The sequence below is a fragment of the Thalassophryne amazonica genome, chromosome 10 (assembly GCF_902500255.1).
Source record: "Thalassophryne amazonica chromosome 10, fThaAma1.1, whole genome shotgun sequence".
In the NCBI taxonomy this organism is placed as follows: Eukaryota; Metazoa; Chordata; class Actinopteri; order Batrachoidiformes; family Batrachoididae; genus Thalassophryne; species Thalassophryne amazonica.
In genome coordinates this window covers 42,427,902-42,444,049 of record NC_047112.1, presented here as the reverse complement: position 1 = coordinate 42,444,049, position 16,148 = coordinate 42,427,902, and the positions used below count along the sequence as shown (strand labels likewise).

Genomic DNA, 16,148 nt, shown 5'->3' with positions numbered 1-16,148 from the left:
ATTATTTTTCTTTTTGAATTTTATGCTTAAATAGATTTTTGCTGGTTATTGGTAGTCTGGGAGCAGGCACCGTCTCTACGGGGATGGGGTAATGAGGGGATGGCAGGGGGAGAGAAGCTGCAGAGAGGTGTGTAAGACTACAACTCTGCTTCCTGGTCCCAACCCTGGATAGTCACGGTTTGGAGGATTTAAGAAAATTAGCCAGATTTCTAGAAATGAGAGCTGCTCCATCCAAAGTGGGATGGATGCCGTCTCTCCTAACAAGACCAGGTTTTCCCCAGAAGCTTTGCCAATTATCTATGAAGCCCACCTCATTTTTTGGACACCACTCAGACAGCCAGCAATTCAAGGAGAACATGCGGCTAAACATGTCACTCCCGGTCTGATTGGGGAGGGGCCCAGAGAAACTACAGAGTCCGACATTGTTTTTGCAAAGTTACACACCGATTTAATGTTAATTTTAGTGACCTCCGATTGGCGTAACCGGGTGTCATTACTGCCGACGTGAATTACAATCTTACCAAATTTACGCTTAGCCTTAACCAGCAGTTTCAAATTTCCTTCAATGTCGCCTGCTCTGGCCCCCGGAAGACAATTGACTATGGTTGCTGGTGTCGCTAACTTCACATTTCTCAAACCAGAGTCGCCAATAACCAGAGTTTGATCCTCGGCGGGTGTGTCGTCGAGTGGGGAAAAACGGTTAGAAATGTGAACGGGTTGGCGGTGTACACGGGGCTTCTGTTTAGGGCTACGCTTCCTCCTCACAGTCACCCAGTCAGCCTGCTTTCCCGGCTGCTCGGGATCTGCCAGGGGGTAACTAACGGCGGCTAAGCTACCTTGGTCCGCACCGACTACAGGGGCCTGGCTAGCTGTAGAATTTTCCACGGTGCGGAGCCGAGTCTCCAATTCGCCCAGCCTGGCCTCCAAAGCTACGAATAAGCTACACTTATTACAAGTACCATTACTGCTAAAGGAGGCCTAGGAATAACTAAACATTTCACACCCAGAGCAGAAAAGTGCGGGAGAGACAGGAGAAGCCGCCATGCTAAATCGGCTAAGAGCTAGTAGCTACGCTAAGCTAGCGGATTCCTAAAAACACGCAAAGTGAATAATGTGTAAATAATTTAGAGGTGATTCAGCAGAATGAGTGCTTTAGTTAAGGCACGTAAAGATTACACTGGGAAACAAATCGTAATCTAGATAACTAGATCAATCTAACTGCGCAGATTAAACAGCTAACAGATACAGAAAAACACCGCTGTGCTCCGGAACAGGAAGTGATACAATACCGCAGTGAGAGCCAACCAATAATATAATATTTGAAACAGTCTGTTTGCATGAGGACTGCAGCTTTCAGCCAATGAATGGACAGCATTAATGGACGTACTATTTTGACTTATCAGTAAATTACAAGAAACATGTGTCAACAACCGCATATCTTACCTAGAACTTATGTCCCGCATGTGTGGAACGTATGAGTCATATGCTGGCATACATTGAAAATTTTAAGAATGCCCAAAATTTTTGGAGGTGCTCATTGTATTATATATAAAAAACTTACCTGGAACATATTAGACGTGCGCCCACTTATGCCCAGCGTTTTTAATATGGTTGGCATACGCTGGCTAAAACATCAAGGTGTGACAGGCGTATCAGATACAACTGAGGGGTCTTCGAGGAATAAAGGTTGGGAACCACTGCTGTAGAACAAAATCTGACCCACAAATAAAGTCACAAATCAGAGTTTAGAAAATATGATGAAAGACAGCTTCCTTCAGTTATTGATCCCCCACACCTCAACAAGTCTGTTCCATATAATTCACACTACAGAATTTGTTGATGAATGTTGATATGAGTGGACCTCAGAGCCTAAACAGGTCTTATGCTAACTGTGCATGTATGATTTTTTTTTCCATAAATACTGTTTGTTGAAATGCTGGTTATTGTCTCTACACAACCAGAGAACAATGAACAGAACATTTTCTTATTTATACGGGTGCTTTGATATTTTCAGATCCAGATGGCTCTCTAGTCGCTGACTGGTACTGGGAGTCCTGTAGATTCAGAACTTTGCAGCAGTGGGTCTCTGTGTTCATCTTTCTTTGCTTCAAGCCACCACGTTGTCATATCCCCTTTACCCTGTTGAATAAAAAAAATTAATACATATCCAATTACATTTTTTTCCGCAAATCTGATTGGTTAAGCGTGTGAGATTTCAGACCGTATAATATCAGGGTAACGATGGCAAAATATTCAACTGTTTCACATTTGGATGTATTACTCCGCACCCTGACCAGTGTTCTGATGAGATGTCATTCCTGTTCTCCGCACAACTGCGCATGTGCACGCATGCGCAATATTGTCGAGACATGGAACTGTCAATTTTGCGAAGTGACGCACAATTCGACAGAACACCTGCTGCGTGCACTGCTAGCTGTTAGCGCTGTTAGCTGAGAGCGAGAGAAAGTCGCATACCACCGCTGCCGCCAAAGTGGGTGAATTTAAGCTATCATAGGAAGGTATTGATGTGGATTCTGATATAGAATTACTGTTACACATTTGATGGATTTTCAAGTTTGATGATTACTCCGCGCCCTGAGCGCTGTTGGAGCGACACTGCCTCAGCTCGACGGTAAGCCTCACCGACCGAATTACTTACAGAAAAATAAACCATGCAAACGATGGAACTCAATTAGAATGGGAATAACCCTGTTGTGTGTGATGATTTGCGGACGTTCATGCTGTTAAATGGTTGCAAATAGCCGTAAAGCTCAATTTGCGACCACATAACCAGCATGAACGTCTGCAAATCATCAGACACAACAGGGTTATTCCCTAAGTGTATGCATGTATGAATTTCAGGTAAAGGATGTTGGGTTTGTTGTGGAGCAGAGAACAACAGCTGAGACCACTGTGGTATCTGGAAGGTTCTATAGGTGCACTACCCAAGATTACCTGCAGGAGCGCTAAGCACCACTATATAAAGCTGTGGCTACCAACAAACAGCCCAATGCAGAAGTCGAGTGGCATTTTGAAGGAGACCTGTCGGCTGTGAAAGTATGTAAATAAGCATTCATTGTGTTCCTGTGTAAACTTGTTGGCTTCCTTGGCAATATTCGAACAAAACATCTGTGACACAAAAGCCACGTCTTTAAAAGACACCACAAATGTTACTGCAGGCATGTCCGCTGGGGAAAAAAAACAAACAGGAGTCTTAGGTAGCAATGTAGAAATCTTAGAAACAGATAATAGAGGCGACAAACCCAGTCCTCTGTTCTCTTAAGGTTTTGAGTTTCCTTTTCAAATCTCAGCCTTTCAAATCCTCTTTGCTTATCCATCATGTTTAACAGCTTTAAAAATCTACTCTTTGCAGCATACTAGCATAGAAAGAAATGAAAGAAGAGTGTTCGTTGCAACAAATCTGCTATAATTTTTGGATGTCTTCAGAAACACAATGACGCCATACGTTTACATACACCTGGGCAAAAAAGTTTCAGATTCAAGTTTCCCTCATGGTGGCCATGGTAGGGTTCAAACACGAGATTGCTTATACTTGAGATCAAGACTCTATCAGGTCAGCCAAAGGGGAATTTCCCACTAACCAAGCTAATAGCAGCATCTTTTCATCTTGACTTCCCTATGTTATGTTTACATACACAAAGGTGAATGCCTGTGGGGCCATTATTGTAGCAAAAGTATTTGAAAATGTGTAACCAGATCCACAAATGTGTAAAAAATAATTTGTTTGTGTGTAACCAGATCCACAAATTTGTAACCAGATCCACAAACGTGTAAAAAAAAATTTGTGTGTGTTTGTGTGTGTACGAAGTCTGTTAGAAAAGTAACAGACCTTTTTATTTTATGCAAAAAAAAATATGGATTTGATTCATATGTTTTTACGTCAGCCAAGCTTGAACCCTCTCGTCGTTTTTTCATTGTCAGGAGAATGCCTGAACGACTGCCGTTTTGTTGCATTAAAATTTTTTCAGGAACCGTGTGAGACAGCCAGGTGGAAACCATTCGATAAATTCAGATATCTTTCAGTGAAAATTTTATGGGCTTCACAGAGATTAAGGAGTGTTACTACCGCTTTAAGGACGGCCCACAGCGACGGAGGGCGCGCCGCGCTCCAAGCCGCGATCGACAGGCAGAAATGACCATTTCATTTCTAAACGGATGGCTGTATGGATCCGGGACCATCGTGTGCATTTTCTCTGGTTATCACAAGAGCTGGACATCAACCATTTTCCGTCAGATTTCACTTTTAACAAGAGATTTTGTCATGGAAAGCCGCGCGGAGGCTTCACGCGTCACAACGGATTTGCTGATGGAGCGAGACAAAGAACGCCTCCGTTTTGGAGTGTTAAAGGACAAGTTGGGACATGCCCAGCTCTCCACAATTTCTCTTATACTCACTCGACTGGTAAGCCACTGAAAGCCGATAAGGCTCCGCGCGGCTTTCCATGACAAAATCTCTTGTTAAAAGTGAAATCTGCCGGAAAATGGCTGATGTCCAGCTCTTGTGATAACCAGAGAAATTGCACACGATGGTCCCGGATCCACACAGCCATCCGTTTAGAAATGAAATGGTTGTTTCAGCCTGTCGATCGCGGCTCGGAGCGCGGCGCGCCGTGCGCCATTGTGGGCCGTCCTTAAAGCTGTAGTAATACTCCTTAATCTCTGTGATGCCCATAAATTTTTCACCGAAAGCCATCTGAATTTTCCGAATGGTTTCCAGCTGCCTGTCTCTAACAGTTTCTGAAAAAATTCTGATGGAACAAAGCCCAAATCATTCCGCCATTTCCTCACAATGAAAAAACGACGAGAGTTTGGACCAGTGCTCCCTCAAAGCCTGCCCACAGGTGAATGACGCAACCGACAGGCGTGAAAAAACTCACGCATGTGCACGAAGGTTCAAGCTTGGCTGATGTAAAAACATATGAATCAAATCCATATAGTTTTTGCATAAAATAAAAAGGTCCGTTACTTTTCTAACAGACCTCGTATAACCAGATCCAAAAATGTGTAACCAGATCCACAAATGTTTAAAAAAAAAAAACTGTGTGTGTGTGTGTGTGTGTGTGTAACCAGATCAACAAATGTGTTAAAAAAAAAAAAAATCAATCCTCATTTAACTGTGTGTGTAAAAATCGGCCCTCTCAATTAAAATTAAAAGACGCAAGAAGATCAATTCATGTTCCTGGTCTCTGTTTCACAAGGAAAAAAACGACAACACGCTGTCAAAGATCTTCTTTGAAGGCCCAGCCAGGCTTAAAACAGTAGTGGTGACTGATATCATTGGTGCTTGCGCCCCCTGGTGGTTAGTCTCCACACAGGTACAAATTGCTGCACACATTTGTGGATCTTCCGCGGCAGAAGTGTAGCAAAAGTCACATGTAAGAACATATCCAATCGAGTGAACCGATTTTCACAGACACAGTTACACATGCACAGATTTTTTTTTTTTTTTTTTTTTTTTTTACACATTTGTAGATCTGGTTACACACACGGAGATTTTTCTTTATACATTTGTGGACCTGGTTACACACACAGAGATTTTTCTTTATACATTTGTGGACCTGGTTACACACACGGAGATTTTTCTTTATACATTTGTGGACCTGGTTACACAATTTGTGGATCGAAATACACATTTGCAAATACTTTACCTACAGTAATGGCCCCATAAATGCCTCTTAAAATGTCATGGGAGAATCTAGTGATGAAATAACTTGTAAAAGCTTGCAAATGAACAATCAGCATAATTCAGGACAGTATAAGAATCAGATATTTTTAAGATTTGATTTGGTTTGTAGGATCCGTGTGGCCTCTCTCTCACTGAAACAGTTTTCTACCTGACCACAATTTGACCAGTTCAATCACAACCATTGACCAAATATAGGGCGAGCTTTATATGATGGTTAACAGTGGAACAGACACATTTTTGTGAACAACCAAGATGTCCTCTGATGTGGAACGATCTTTGGAATTTGCTTTCTTATCAGTAACTACTGCCAGAAAACAACAATGGATGTTGCGGGCTTTAATTAAGTAGCCTAGAGTCCGGACCTGCAAGTAGCAAGACAGAGTGGCCTCCAGTCTAACTTTTATTAAAAAAAACATCATGAGGACTGTCAAATGATGTGTTGGATACTAAATAATGTCATATCCAAAGTTCACGTATTATGTTGAACCGCAAGCCATATGGCTGTTGTAACGAACTACCTAGACTACTCTAGTTGGAGTTTTGGAAGCCAGTTTGCAAGTACTATTTGTGTAGTCAAAACGTGGTAACAACACCAATACAAACAAAGTAGCAGGCTTCAACAATGGTTCAATCACTGTAGCCACCATCATGACCATGAATGCCCTAAATGTGACTCCCACAAGGTTTTCCTGTACATACAGTTCTAAATTTGTCACTCCAGTGAATACAACCCTTCCCAAAACAGCTGTAAGACAATATATCAGTGTGTTATCAGTGGTCTGGAACTCTTACCTTCACATTGAGGGTGCCTCTGCAGGTCAGAACGTAACCTTGGAGAGTATGCAGCAGGTCAGCTGTAGCTCCACTCACCTGGATCTTGAGAGCTAAATATATTATTTAAAAAAAGATTTATATATATATATATATATATATATATATATATATATATATATACATATACAACCCCTGGCAATAATTATAGAATCACCGGCCTCGGAGGATGTTCATTCAGTTGTTTAATTTTGTAGAAAAAAAGCAGATCACAGACATGACACAAAACTAAAGTCATTTCAAATGGCAACTTTCTGGCTTTAAGAAACACTATAAGAAATCAAGAAAAAAAGATTATGGCAGTCAGTAACGGTTACTTTTTTAGACCAAGCAGAGGAAATAAATATGGACTCACTCAATTCTGAGGAATAAATTATGGAATCACCCTGTAAATTTTCATCCCCAAAACTAACACCTGCATCAAATCAGATCTGCTCGTTAGTCTGCATCTAAAAAGGAGTGATCACACATTGGAGAGCTGTTGCACCAAGTGGACTGACATGAATCATGGCTCCAACACGAGAGATGTCAATTGAAACAAAGCAGAGGATTATCAAACTCTTAAAAGAGGGTAAATCATCACGCAATGTTGCAAAAGATGTTGGTTGTTCGCAGTCAGCTGTGTCTAAACTCTGGACCAAATACAAACAACATGGGAAGGTTGTTAAAGGCAAACATACTGGTAGACCAAGGAAGACATCAAAGCGTCACAACAGAAAACTTAAAGCAATATGTCTCAAAAATCGAAAATGCACAACAAAACAAATGAGGAACAAATGGAAGGAAACTGGAGTCAACGTCTGTGACAGAACTGTAAGAAACCGCCTAAAGGAAATGGGATTTACATACAGAAAAGCTAAACGAAAGCCATCATTAACACCTAAACAGAAAAAAACAAGGTTACAATGGGCTAAGGAAAAGCAATCGTGGACTGTGGATGACTAGATGAAAGTTATATTCAGTGATGAATCTCGAATCTGCATTGGGCAAGGTGATGATGCTGGAACTTTTGTTTGGTGCCGTTCCAATGAGATTTATAAAGATGACTGCCTGAAGAGAACATGTAAATTTCCACAGTCATTGATGATATGGGGCTGCATGTCAGGTAAAGGCACTGGGGAGATGGCTGTCATTACATCATCAATAAATGCACAAGTTTACGTTGATATTTTCGACACTTTTCTTATCCCATCAATTGAAAGGATGTTTGGGGATGATGAAATCATTTTTCAAGATGATAATGCATCTTGCCATAGAGCAAAAACTGTGAAAACATTCCTTGCAAAAAGACACATAGGGTCAGTGTCATGGCATAGGGTCAATGTCAACGAGCAGATCTGATTTGATGCAGGTGTTAGTTTTGGCGATGGAAATTTACAGGGTGATTCCATAATTTTTTCCTCAGAATTGAGTGAGTCCATATTTATTTCCTCTGCTTGGTCTAAAAAAGTAACCGTTACTGACTGCCACAATCTTTTTTTTCTTGATTTCTTATAGTGTTTCTTAAAGCCAGAAAGTTGCCATTTGAAATTACTTTAGTTTTGTGTCATGTCTGTGATCTGCTTTTTTCTACAAAATTAAACAACTGAATGAACATCCTCTGAGGCCGGTGATTCCATAATTTTTTGCCAGGGGTTGTATATATGTAGTATAGTGCAGTATCAACAGTGAATACTGTAGTTAGCAGGTTTATGTTTGTTCACTTATTTTTTATGCTACTACTACTCCTGCTTTTATGCTTTATGGTGTTTTGGGGGACAGTTTAATTTGTCAGCACAAGCATAGCAATGCAATTTACTCAAACAGTGAATCTACAGTTGCCAATAGAGGCCATAACACGGATTGATCCATGACAGTCCATAATTTTGACCCACATGGCTCAAAATTCGTAACCTTTTCCAGATGAGGTGAATTTTGATCATATTAGCAATATAAGATTGTGAAGCCTTTATTTGAATAGAAATGAACAAAATTATAGTGGTGCTCAAGGAAATAATTTTCATGACTTAAATGGAGTTTTTTGAAATGGATCAAAGGGAGCATATTTAACCCTTTGTTACCTTCACTAGTTGACTCCATCCTTGAAGCTGTGTTGACAGTGTCCCCAAATAAGCAGTAACGTGGCATTTTAGTACCAACAACTCCTGCCACAACTGGTCCTGCAGGATAAACAGCAGTGATTAGAATTAGGTTTCATGTGCTTCTTATTTAAAAGGATATACCACCTAATTTTATTGAAAATGTTCATTAAATATAACCATCTATAGTCATAGATCTGTGAAAGAAAATCTCAGACTAATCATTCAAATAAACATGGCACATTTTTAGACCAGTGGAACATAGCTTACATGCAGAGATCAGATGACACTCATATGACACTCAGCGTACCTGAGTGGATGCCAGCACGTATCTTCAGTTGTGTATTGGGTTTATGGGGGATCTTGAAGTTGAGACAGACACTGACCAGGTCCAAAGCCATGCTGGCTATCTCCCCAGCATGATTGATGCCATTTTCTTGAGGGACTCCAGAGACCACCATGTCTGCATGGTCCAGCAAGAGACAACAAAGCCAAAGGACAGATACACTGATAGTTAAGTGGCAAAACACATTCAAACCCACTTATGTAAGTTACAATTTAAGAGCAGGTTATTTTATTTCATCCAGTGTCTCGTTGGTGCTTTATCAGCACAGCTTATTTTATTTCATGAGTTATCGTTTTGCAAAAGCAATCTTTGCATCCTTACTTACAGGCGTCACCAATTGTCTCTACTTTGTAGACGTCATAATTGTCAATGATGTCATCGAAGGTGGTGTAAAGCTGGTTGAGGAAATCTACAACCTGGTGAGGAGTGCTGGCACCAGACAGCTGAGTAAAGCCTACAATGTCACTATCACAAGTTTACAATGCAATATTAGTCATCTGTAATCAACAACTATTGTCCATATACAACAATTATTTAATCACTTGATCACACAGGAAATGCATATATGTTTTAGGAAATATAACAACACATATGAGATATGTATAAAATCAAGAATCTATTCAATAATTCTCTTAAAGCCCAAATCTGTGTGTCCACGTTAGACGGTTAGTTGGTTACTTAGTCCAGCGCAAAACAAAAATCATATGTAGTTAGTGTCATTTCATGCTGACGAAACTTGTAATGTCTACAAAAGCACAATCTGCTTATTTGATCTTCTACCAACAAAACTGTTTAAGGACCTGTGGTCCTCTCTTGCGCCGACTGTGCTGGAAATTATTAATGTCTCATTAACTTCTGGATCTGTTTCTAAATGTTTCAAATCTGCAGTGATTAAACCATTACTTAAGAAATCTAATCTTGACCCTAGTGTATTGAAAACTATCGGCCGATATCAAATCTATCATTTTGCTCTAAAATTCTGAAAAAAGTGGTTTTACGGCTACTTGTCGACCACCTTACTGAGAATAATCTTTTTGAGCCACTGCAGTCTGCTTTTAGAAAATATCATTCCACAGAGACGGCTCTCACTAAAGTGGTGAATGATCTGGTGCTTGCAATGGATTCGGACACCACTATGGTTCTGGTGCTGTTAGATCTCAGTGCTGCATTTGATACAGTGGATCATCATATTCTACTTGATAGGCTGGAAAATCATTTTGGGATTACTGGGAGTGCCCTTGCATGGCTGACGTCATACTTGACCAGTCGTTCTCACTGTGTTTTGTACAGTAACACTACCTCTAACCTTAGTGACATGAAATTTGGGGTTCCACAGAGCTCTGCCTTAGGCCCCCTGCTTTTCTCCCTTTATATAGCACCCCTTGGGCACATATTGCGGCGTTTTGGGATTACCTTTCACTGCTATGCTGATGATACTCAGTTATAGATGCTGATAACTGCTGGTAATCTCATCCATATAAAATCCTTATAAGATTGCCTTGCATCAGTGAGAAGCTGGAAGTCTAACAACATCCTACTTTTAAACTCTGATAAGACTGAAATGATGGTTCTTGGTCCAGTGAGCCATTGGCATCAATTTGACCAGCTAACACAGCCTAGGCTCCTGCATTATACGTCACACTGACAAAGTGAGGAACCTTGGGGTAATTTTTGATCCTACATTGTCCTTTGACTACCACATTAGAGATAGTATGAGGACTGCTTCCTTCCACCTGCAAAATACAGGGAAGATTCCCCCCCGGTGTATGGCTGATGCTGAGACCCTGGTTCATGCATTTGTCTGTTCTAGATTGGATTACTGCGATGTTCTATTTTATGGTTTACCGCAGTGCAGCATTAGGGCTCTTCAGTTGGTTCAAAATGCTGCAGCCAGACTTATGACATGAAGCAGAAGGTTTGACCACATTACACCCATTTTGGCATCTCTTCACTGGTTTCCTGTCCCAGTGAGATCAGATTCTGCTACTAGCCTATAAAATTGTTCACTGACTGGCACCTCCCTACCTAGCTGACCTAATTAAACCCTACGTACCGGCCCGGGCTTTGCGTTCTCAGGGTGCAGGACTACTTTGGGTCCCTAAGGTGATTAAAAAGTCTTCGGCTCACAGAGCTTTCTCTTATTGTGTCCCTGTTCTTTGGAATGATCTCCCTGCATCAATAAAACAGTCAGATTCTGTAGAGACTTTGAAGTCCAGACTTAAGACGCACTTATTTTCCCTTTCGTATGGCTAGCATACTGGCATAATATATTGCCAAAAAGAAATTCAGTCTTTTTACTCTTTTAAATTCATTTTATTAGGAAACGGAGCAGGCCGTGGCCTCAACTTTATCTAAATTCTGGGTGTCTTAGTGAAGCTTAGGGCTAGTGGCCGGCGATCACCATAGTATACTTGTTGCTTAATGCTGAAAAATGATACTGTATTTGTTGTCTTGCTGATGCCTGATTCTGTTTTTTTCTCTCTCTCTCTCTCTGTTTGAGGTGCGGCTCCATCCAGAGATGGGTGTGGTGTCTGTTTCTGAAACCCTTCTGTGCTATGCACTGGCAATATTTCCTATATATTCGTTTTGTGAATTGTTTTTGTAATTTGTGTTGGTAGCATGGCCCAAGCAGAGGGTTGCCCCTTTGAGCCTGGTCTGCTTGAGGTTTCTTCCTCAGAGGGAGTTTTTCCTTACCACTGTCACCTGTGTGCTTGCTCTGGGGGTTAGTAAGGTTAGACTTTACTTGTGTGAAGCACCTTGAGGCAACTTTGTTGTGATTTGGTGCTATATAAATGAAAATAAATTGAAATATCTTTCAGGCAACAATGAAAATAAACTTAAAATTTTTCTAAGCAAAATTAGAATGCTACATTTTTGTTATTTTTTAAAATATGGTCTAAAACCCGTTGTCAGCTCATGCTAATGTTAGCCTATTACATTGCATTATGTGACAGTAGTGAGTTTTCATGCCATCATTAGCCCTTTAGCATTGCTAACAGGTTAATGTACGCATGTGTGTATTTATGTTGACGCGTAGATGTAAGTATGTCTTATTAAACATACATAGCATCATGCTAAAACACAAAGACAGTATTTAACAAATTTTCCTGAGAAATTCCCACGACACCTATGCGTATTTTGACAGTGAAAAACACCCACATATTTCTGTTTGCTTTGGTGCTATTTTGTTTTAAAAAAAAAAAGAATAAATTAATTTAAAAAAATAGGAAATATATGTATGCATGTATGTATGTACCACTTCTGGCAATAGAAACTTTTTGATGTTCATAAAGATGAAAATACTGATCAAAGTAGGCAGCTTTTCTGCTTATGGGAAGGTGGGATTCATTTATTTCCAGCCAATTATCCGGGTCTGGGACGCGGTGGCAGCAGAGCAAGCAGCTCATCCCACACTTCTCTATCTTCGGCCAAGTCCTGTAACTCTTCCCAGGTGATTCCAAGTCCTTCCCAAGCCAGCTGAGGAATAGGATGGTAGGATGTAAAGCTAAAAACAGAACATTATGTAAGGGGTGCTCTGGCAGTGTTGTCAAATACAGAAGCTCACAGGTGTCATTATTCTTATTTTAATTTTTTATTCTTTTTTTTTTCGCTCGACCGTACTACTGTGACGAAAATGGAGCTGAGCCAAAAGGCGAAGCTCTCGATCTACTGGTCAGTCTTCGTTCCTGCTCTCACCTATGGTCATGAGTGTTAGGTCATGACCGAAAGAACTCGATTGCGCGTACAAGTGGCCAAAATAGGCTTCCTTAGGAGGGTGGCTGGTGTCTCCCTTAGAGATAGGGTGAGAAATTCGGTCATCCGTGGTGAGCTCGGAGTAGAGTCGCTGTTCCTTCGCATTGAAAGGATCCAGCTGAGGTGGTTCGGGTATCTGGTAAGGATGCCTCCTGGGCGCCTCCCTAGGGAGGTGTTCGAGGTACATCCACCAGGGAGAAGACCCCGGGGAAGACCCAGGACTAGGTGTAGAGTTTATATCTCCACACTGGCCTGGGAACGCCTCGGGATCCCCCAGTCAGAGGTGTTCAATGTGGCACAGGAAAGGGATGTCTGGGGTTCCCCTGCTGAAGCTGTTGCCCCCGCATATATATATATATATATATATATATATATATATATATATATACACGTGTGAACACTCTTCAAGCTATCTTAAGAACGATGATGTTTAGGTTCAACTTTCCTTTAAATAATTCTGATAATAAGATTGTTCTTAAACTGATTAACATTTCTTACAGTGCCACACGGTATACGTCACAGATTTGGAAACACTGGTATAAGTGTCTTTTATTCAAGGGTGTTTAGTGTCCCTATTTTATTTATTTATTTATTTATTTTTCTTTGTTGTTGTTGTATGTATGGTGTTTTGTTTCTTTTATCTGGACCTTGAGTCTGTAATAAAGTATCTATCTATCTATCTCTCTCTCTCTATATATATATATATATATATATATATATATATATATATATATATATATATATATATATATATATATATACAGGAAAAACACCTCTGTTGGAAGCCTTGAGGACAAGTTGGAACATCTCCAGCTGATAAACAATTTCTCATATACTCACTCCACTGAAAGCCATCAAAAGCCGCCTGGATTTTACAAATGGTTATCAACACGGAGGTGTTTTTCCTGTGCCGCCGCACCGCGTCGGCTGCGTCCCGATGCGCGGACCCGTCCGCACGTCTTTCACTAAAAAAATCTCCTTTAACAGTGGAATATCCGGATAAAATGCTGAAACCGACTTCTTCTGAAACTTCTCTGTTCTCTCACGACGTCCTGGATCAATAGAGCCTGAAATGTGGAGGTTTTAAGCTTGAAACAGGCTGATGACGCTGCCTGAGAGCGCTGAGCGACTGTTAAAATTTTCACTGAAAACCAGCTTAATTTTTCGAACCGTGTCCACTTCGATGTGTCTCACAGGTTTAGAAAAAATTTTGATCAAACAAAGCGCCAGTCTCTCAGCAACTTCTCAGACAAAGGAATTCCGACGAGGGGCTGGACGGCTCCTCCCACAAGGAGTGCTCACAGGCGAATGACGTCACCGACAGGCGTGGAAAAACTCACGCATGCGCACGAGGGTTCAAGCATGTCTGACGTAAAACATATGAATGAAATCCATATAGTTTTTGAAAAAAATAAAAAGGACCTATACTTTACGGACAGCCCTCGTGTGTATATATATATATATATATATATATATATATATATATACGAGGTCTATTAGAAAAGTATCCGACCTTATTATTTTTTTCAAAAACCATATGGATTTGAATCACGTGTGATTACATCAGACATGCTTGAACCCTCGTGGGCATGCGAGAGTTTTTTCACGCCTGTCGGTTACGTCATTCGCCTGTGGGCAGTCTTTGAGTGAGGAGTCGTCCACCCGCTCGTCGATTTTTTTCATTGTTTAGGAATGGCTCAGAGACTGTTGCTTTGTTTGATAAAATTTTTTTCAAAACTGTAAGGCACAACTGAGTGGACGCCATTCAATAAATTCAGCTGGTTTTCGGTAAAAATTTTAACGGCTGATGAGAGATTTTGGTCTGGTAGTGTCGCTTTAAGGACGGTCCACGGCGCCTGACGGCGATCTGCGCTTCGAGGCGGCAGCGTCTCGCCTTTCAAGTTGAAAACTTCCACATTTCAGGCTCTGTTGACGCAGTAAGTCGTCAGAGAACAGAGAACTTTCAGAAGAAGTCGGCATGAGGAGTTTATTCGGACATTCCATTGTTAACGGTCATTTTGTAATGAAAGAACGTGCGGGCAGAGTCGCATGTCGGGCTGGACCCGACCGCGGGGCGTCGCGGCAGGAAAAACACCTCCGTTGGAAATCTTAACGGGCAAGTTGGAACATGCCCAAGCTGTTAAACAATTTCTCAGTTACTCACTTGTTGAAAGCCATTAAAAGCCGCCTGAATTCTACAAATGGTTTTCAACACGGAGGTGTTTTTCCTGTCGCGGCGCACACAGATTTGCCGAGTCGTCACGGAAACGACTCGGCGAATTTGCGCGTACGTCTTTCATTAAAAAAATGTCCTTAAACAGTGGAATGTCCGCATAAATTCCTCATGCCGGCCTCTTCTGAATCTTCTCTGTTCTCTCACAATGTCCTGGGTGAATTAAGCCTTAAATTAGGATGTTTTAAGGTCGAAACAGGCCGACGACAGCGCCTGGAAGCGCTGCAGGACGTCCCGCTCCGTGGGAAGTCCTTACACCGACAGAAACACCCCATAATCTCTCATCAGCCGTTAAACTTTTCACAGAAAACCAGCTTAATTTCTCGAATAGTGTCCACTCGGATATTCCTCACAGGTCCAGAAAAATTTTTGATAAAGCAACGCGCGCCGTCTCGAGCAGCGTGTGAAACAAAGGAATTCAGCCGAGAGGGCGGGACCACATCTCACTCAAGGCCTGCCCACAGCCGGGGTGACAGCTGTCACTTCTCGCCTACGACAGCTGTCACCAATCATCTGATCAGCAGTGGTATATCAGCAAGACGACATCTCCACCTCTTTGCCGAGATATCGCTCTACCTAGGAGGTACAGTACTCAGCCGACTGTGTTGTCTTTTTGACATTAACACTTTGTTACTTTTGTGCGTTAAATAGCAGACATTCTCCCGACGAGAGGTGGAGGTGGTTTTCCCACCATACGTGTTGCTGGGTGCAAACGCACCCACATTTAACTGTTTTTGTTCCTCGCCAGCAGTACCAGATCCGACACGCGGAGGCAGTGGCCACCTGGGAGTTCGGGACTTGGTGGCTCCAGTATTCCCGGGGTTCGGTGGCGGAGGAAATCGTGTGGTTCCGGTTCTGCTTTGGACAGACGTCTCTTATCTTCGAGCCTGCCCACGTGACACATTTTGTGAATTGACTTCTTTGTCTATTGTTGTAATCTGTTGTGTTTGTTGTGCTTATTCACAACAGTAAAGTGTTGTTATTTGACTTCCTCCATTGTCCGTTCATTTGCGCCCCCTGTTGTGGGTCCGTGTTCCTACACTTTCCCAACAAGTGCTATGTGACTAAAAAGATTAATCCAGGTTTTGAGTATATTTCTTATTGTTACATGGGAAACAAGGTACCAGTAGATTCAGTAGATTCTCACAAATCCAACAAGACCAAGCATTCATGATATGCACACTCTTAAGGCTATGAAAT

At 41.4% G+C, this 16,148-nt stretch overlaps 1 protein-coding gene across 1 annotated transcript in view; it reads right to left on the bottom strand.

Annotated features, from left to right (window-relative positions):
- Nucleotides 1–1,342: 1,342 nt before the first annotated feature.
- LOC117518698 (atrial natriuretic peptide receptor 2-like) overlaps nucleotides 1,343–16,148 on the bottom strand; it is a 55,086-nt gene continuing 40,280 nt past the window's right edge. The window contains exons 19-23 of the mRNA XM_034179921.1: nucleotides 9,288–9,427; nucleotides 8,927–9,079; nucleotides 8,599–8,697; nucleotides 6,500–6,591; nucleotides 1,343–2,139 (exon numbers count right to left, since the gene is read on the bottom strand). Of these exons, the coding sequence (XP_034035812.1) occupies nucleotides 2,029–2,139; nucleotides 6,500–6,591; nucleotides 8,599–8,697; nucleotides 8,927–9,079; nucleotides 9,288–9,427 (595 nt within the window). The 3' untranslated portion in view covers nucleotides 1,343–2,028. The remainder of the gene's footprint in view (nucleotides 2,140–6,499; nucleotides 6,592–8,598; nucleotides 8,698–8,926; nucleotides 9,080–9,287; nucleotides 9,428–16,148) is intronic.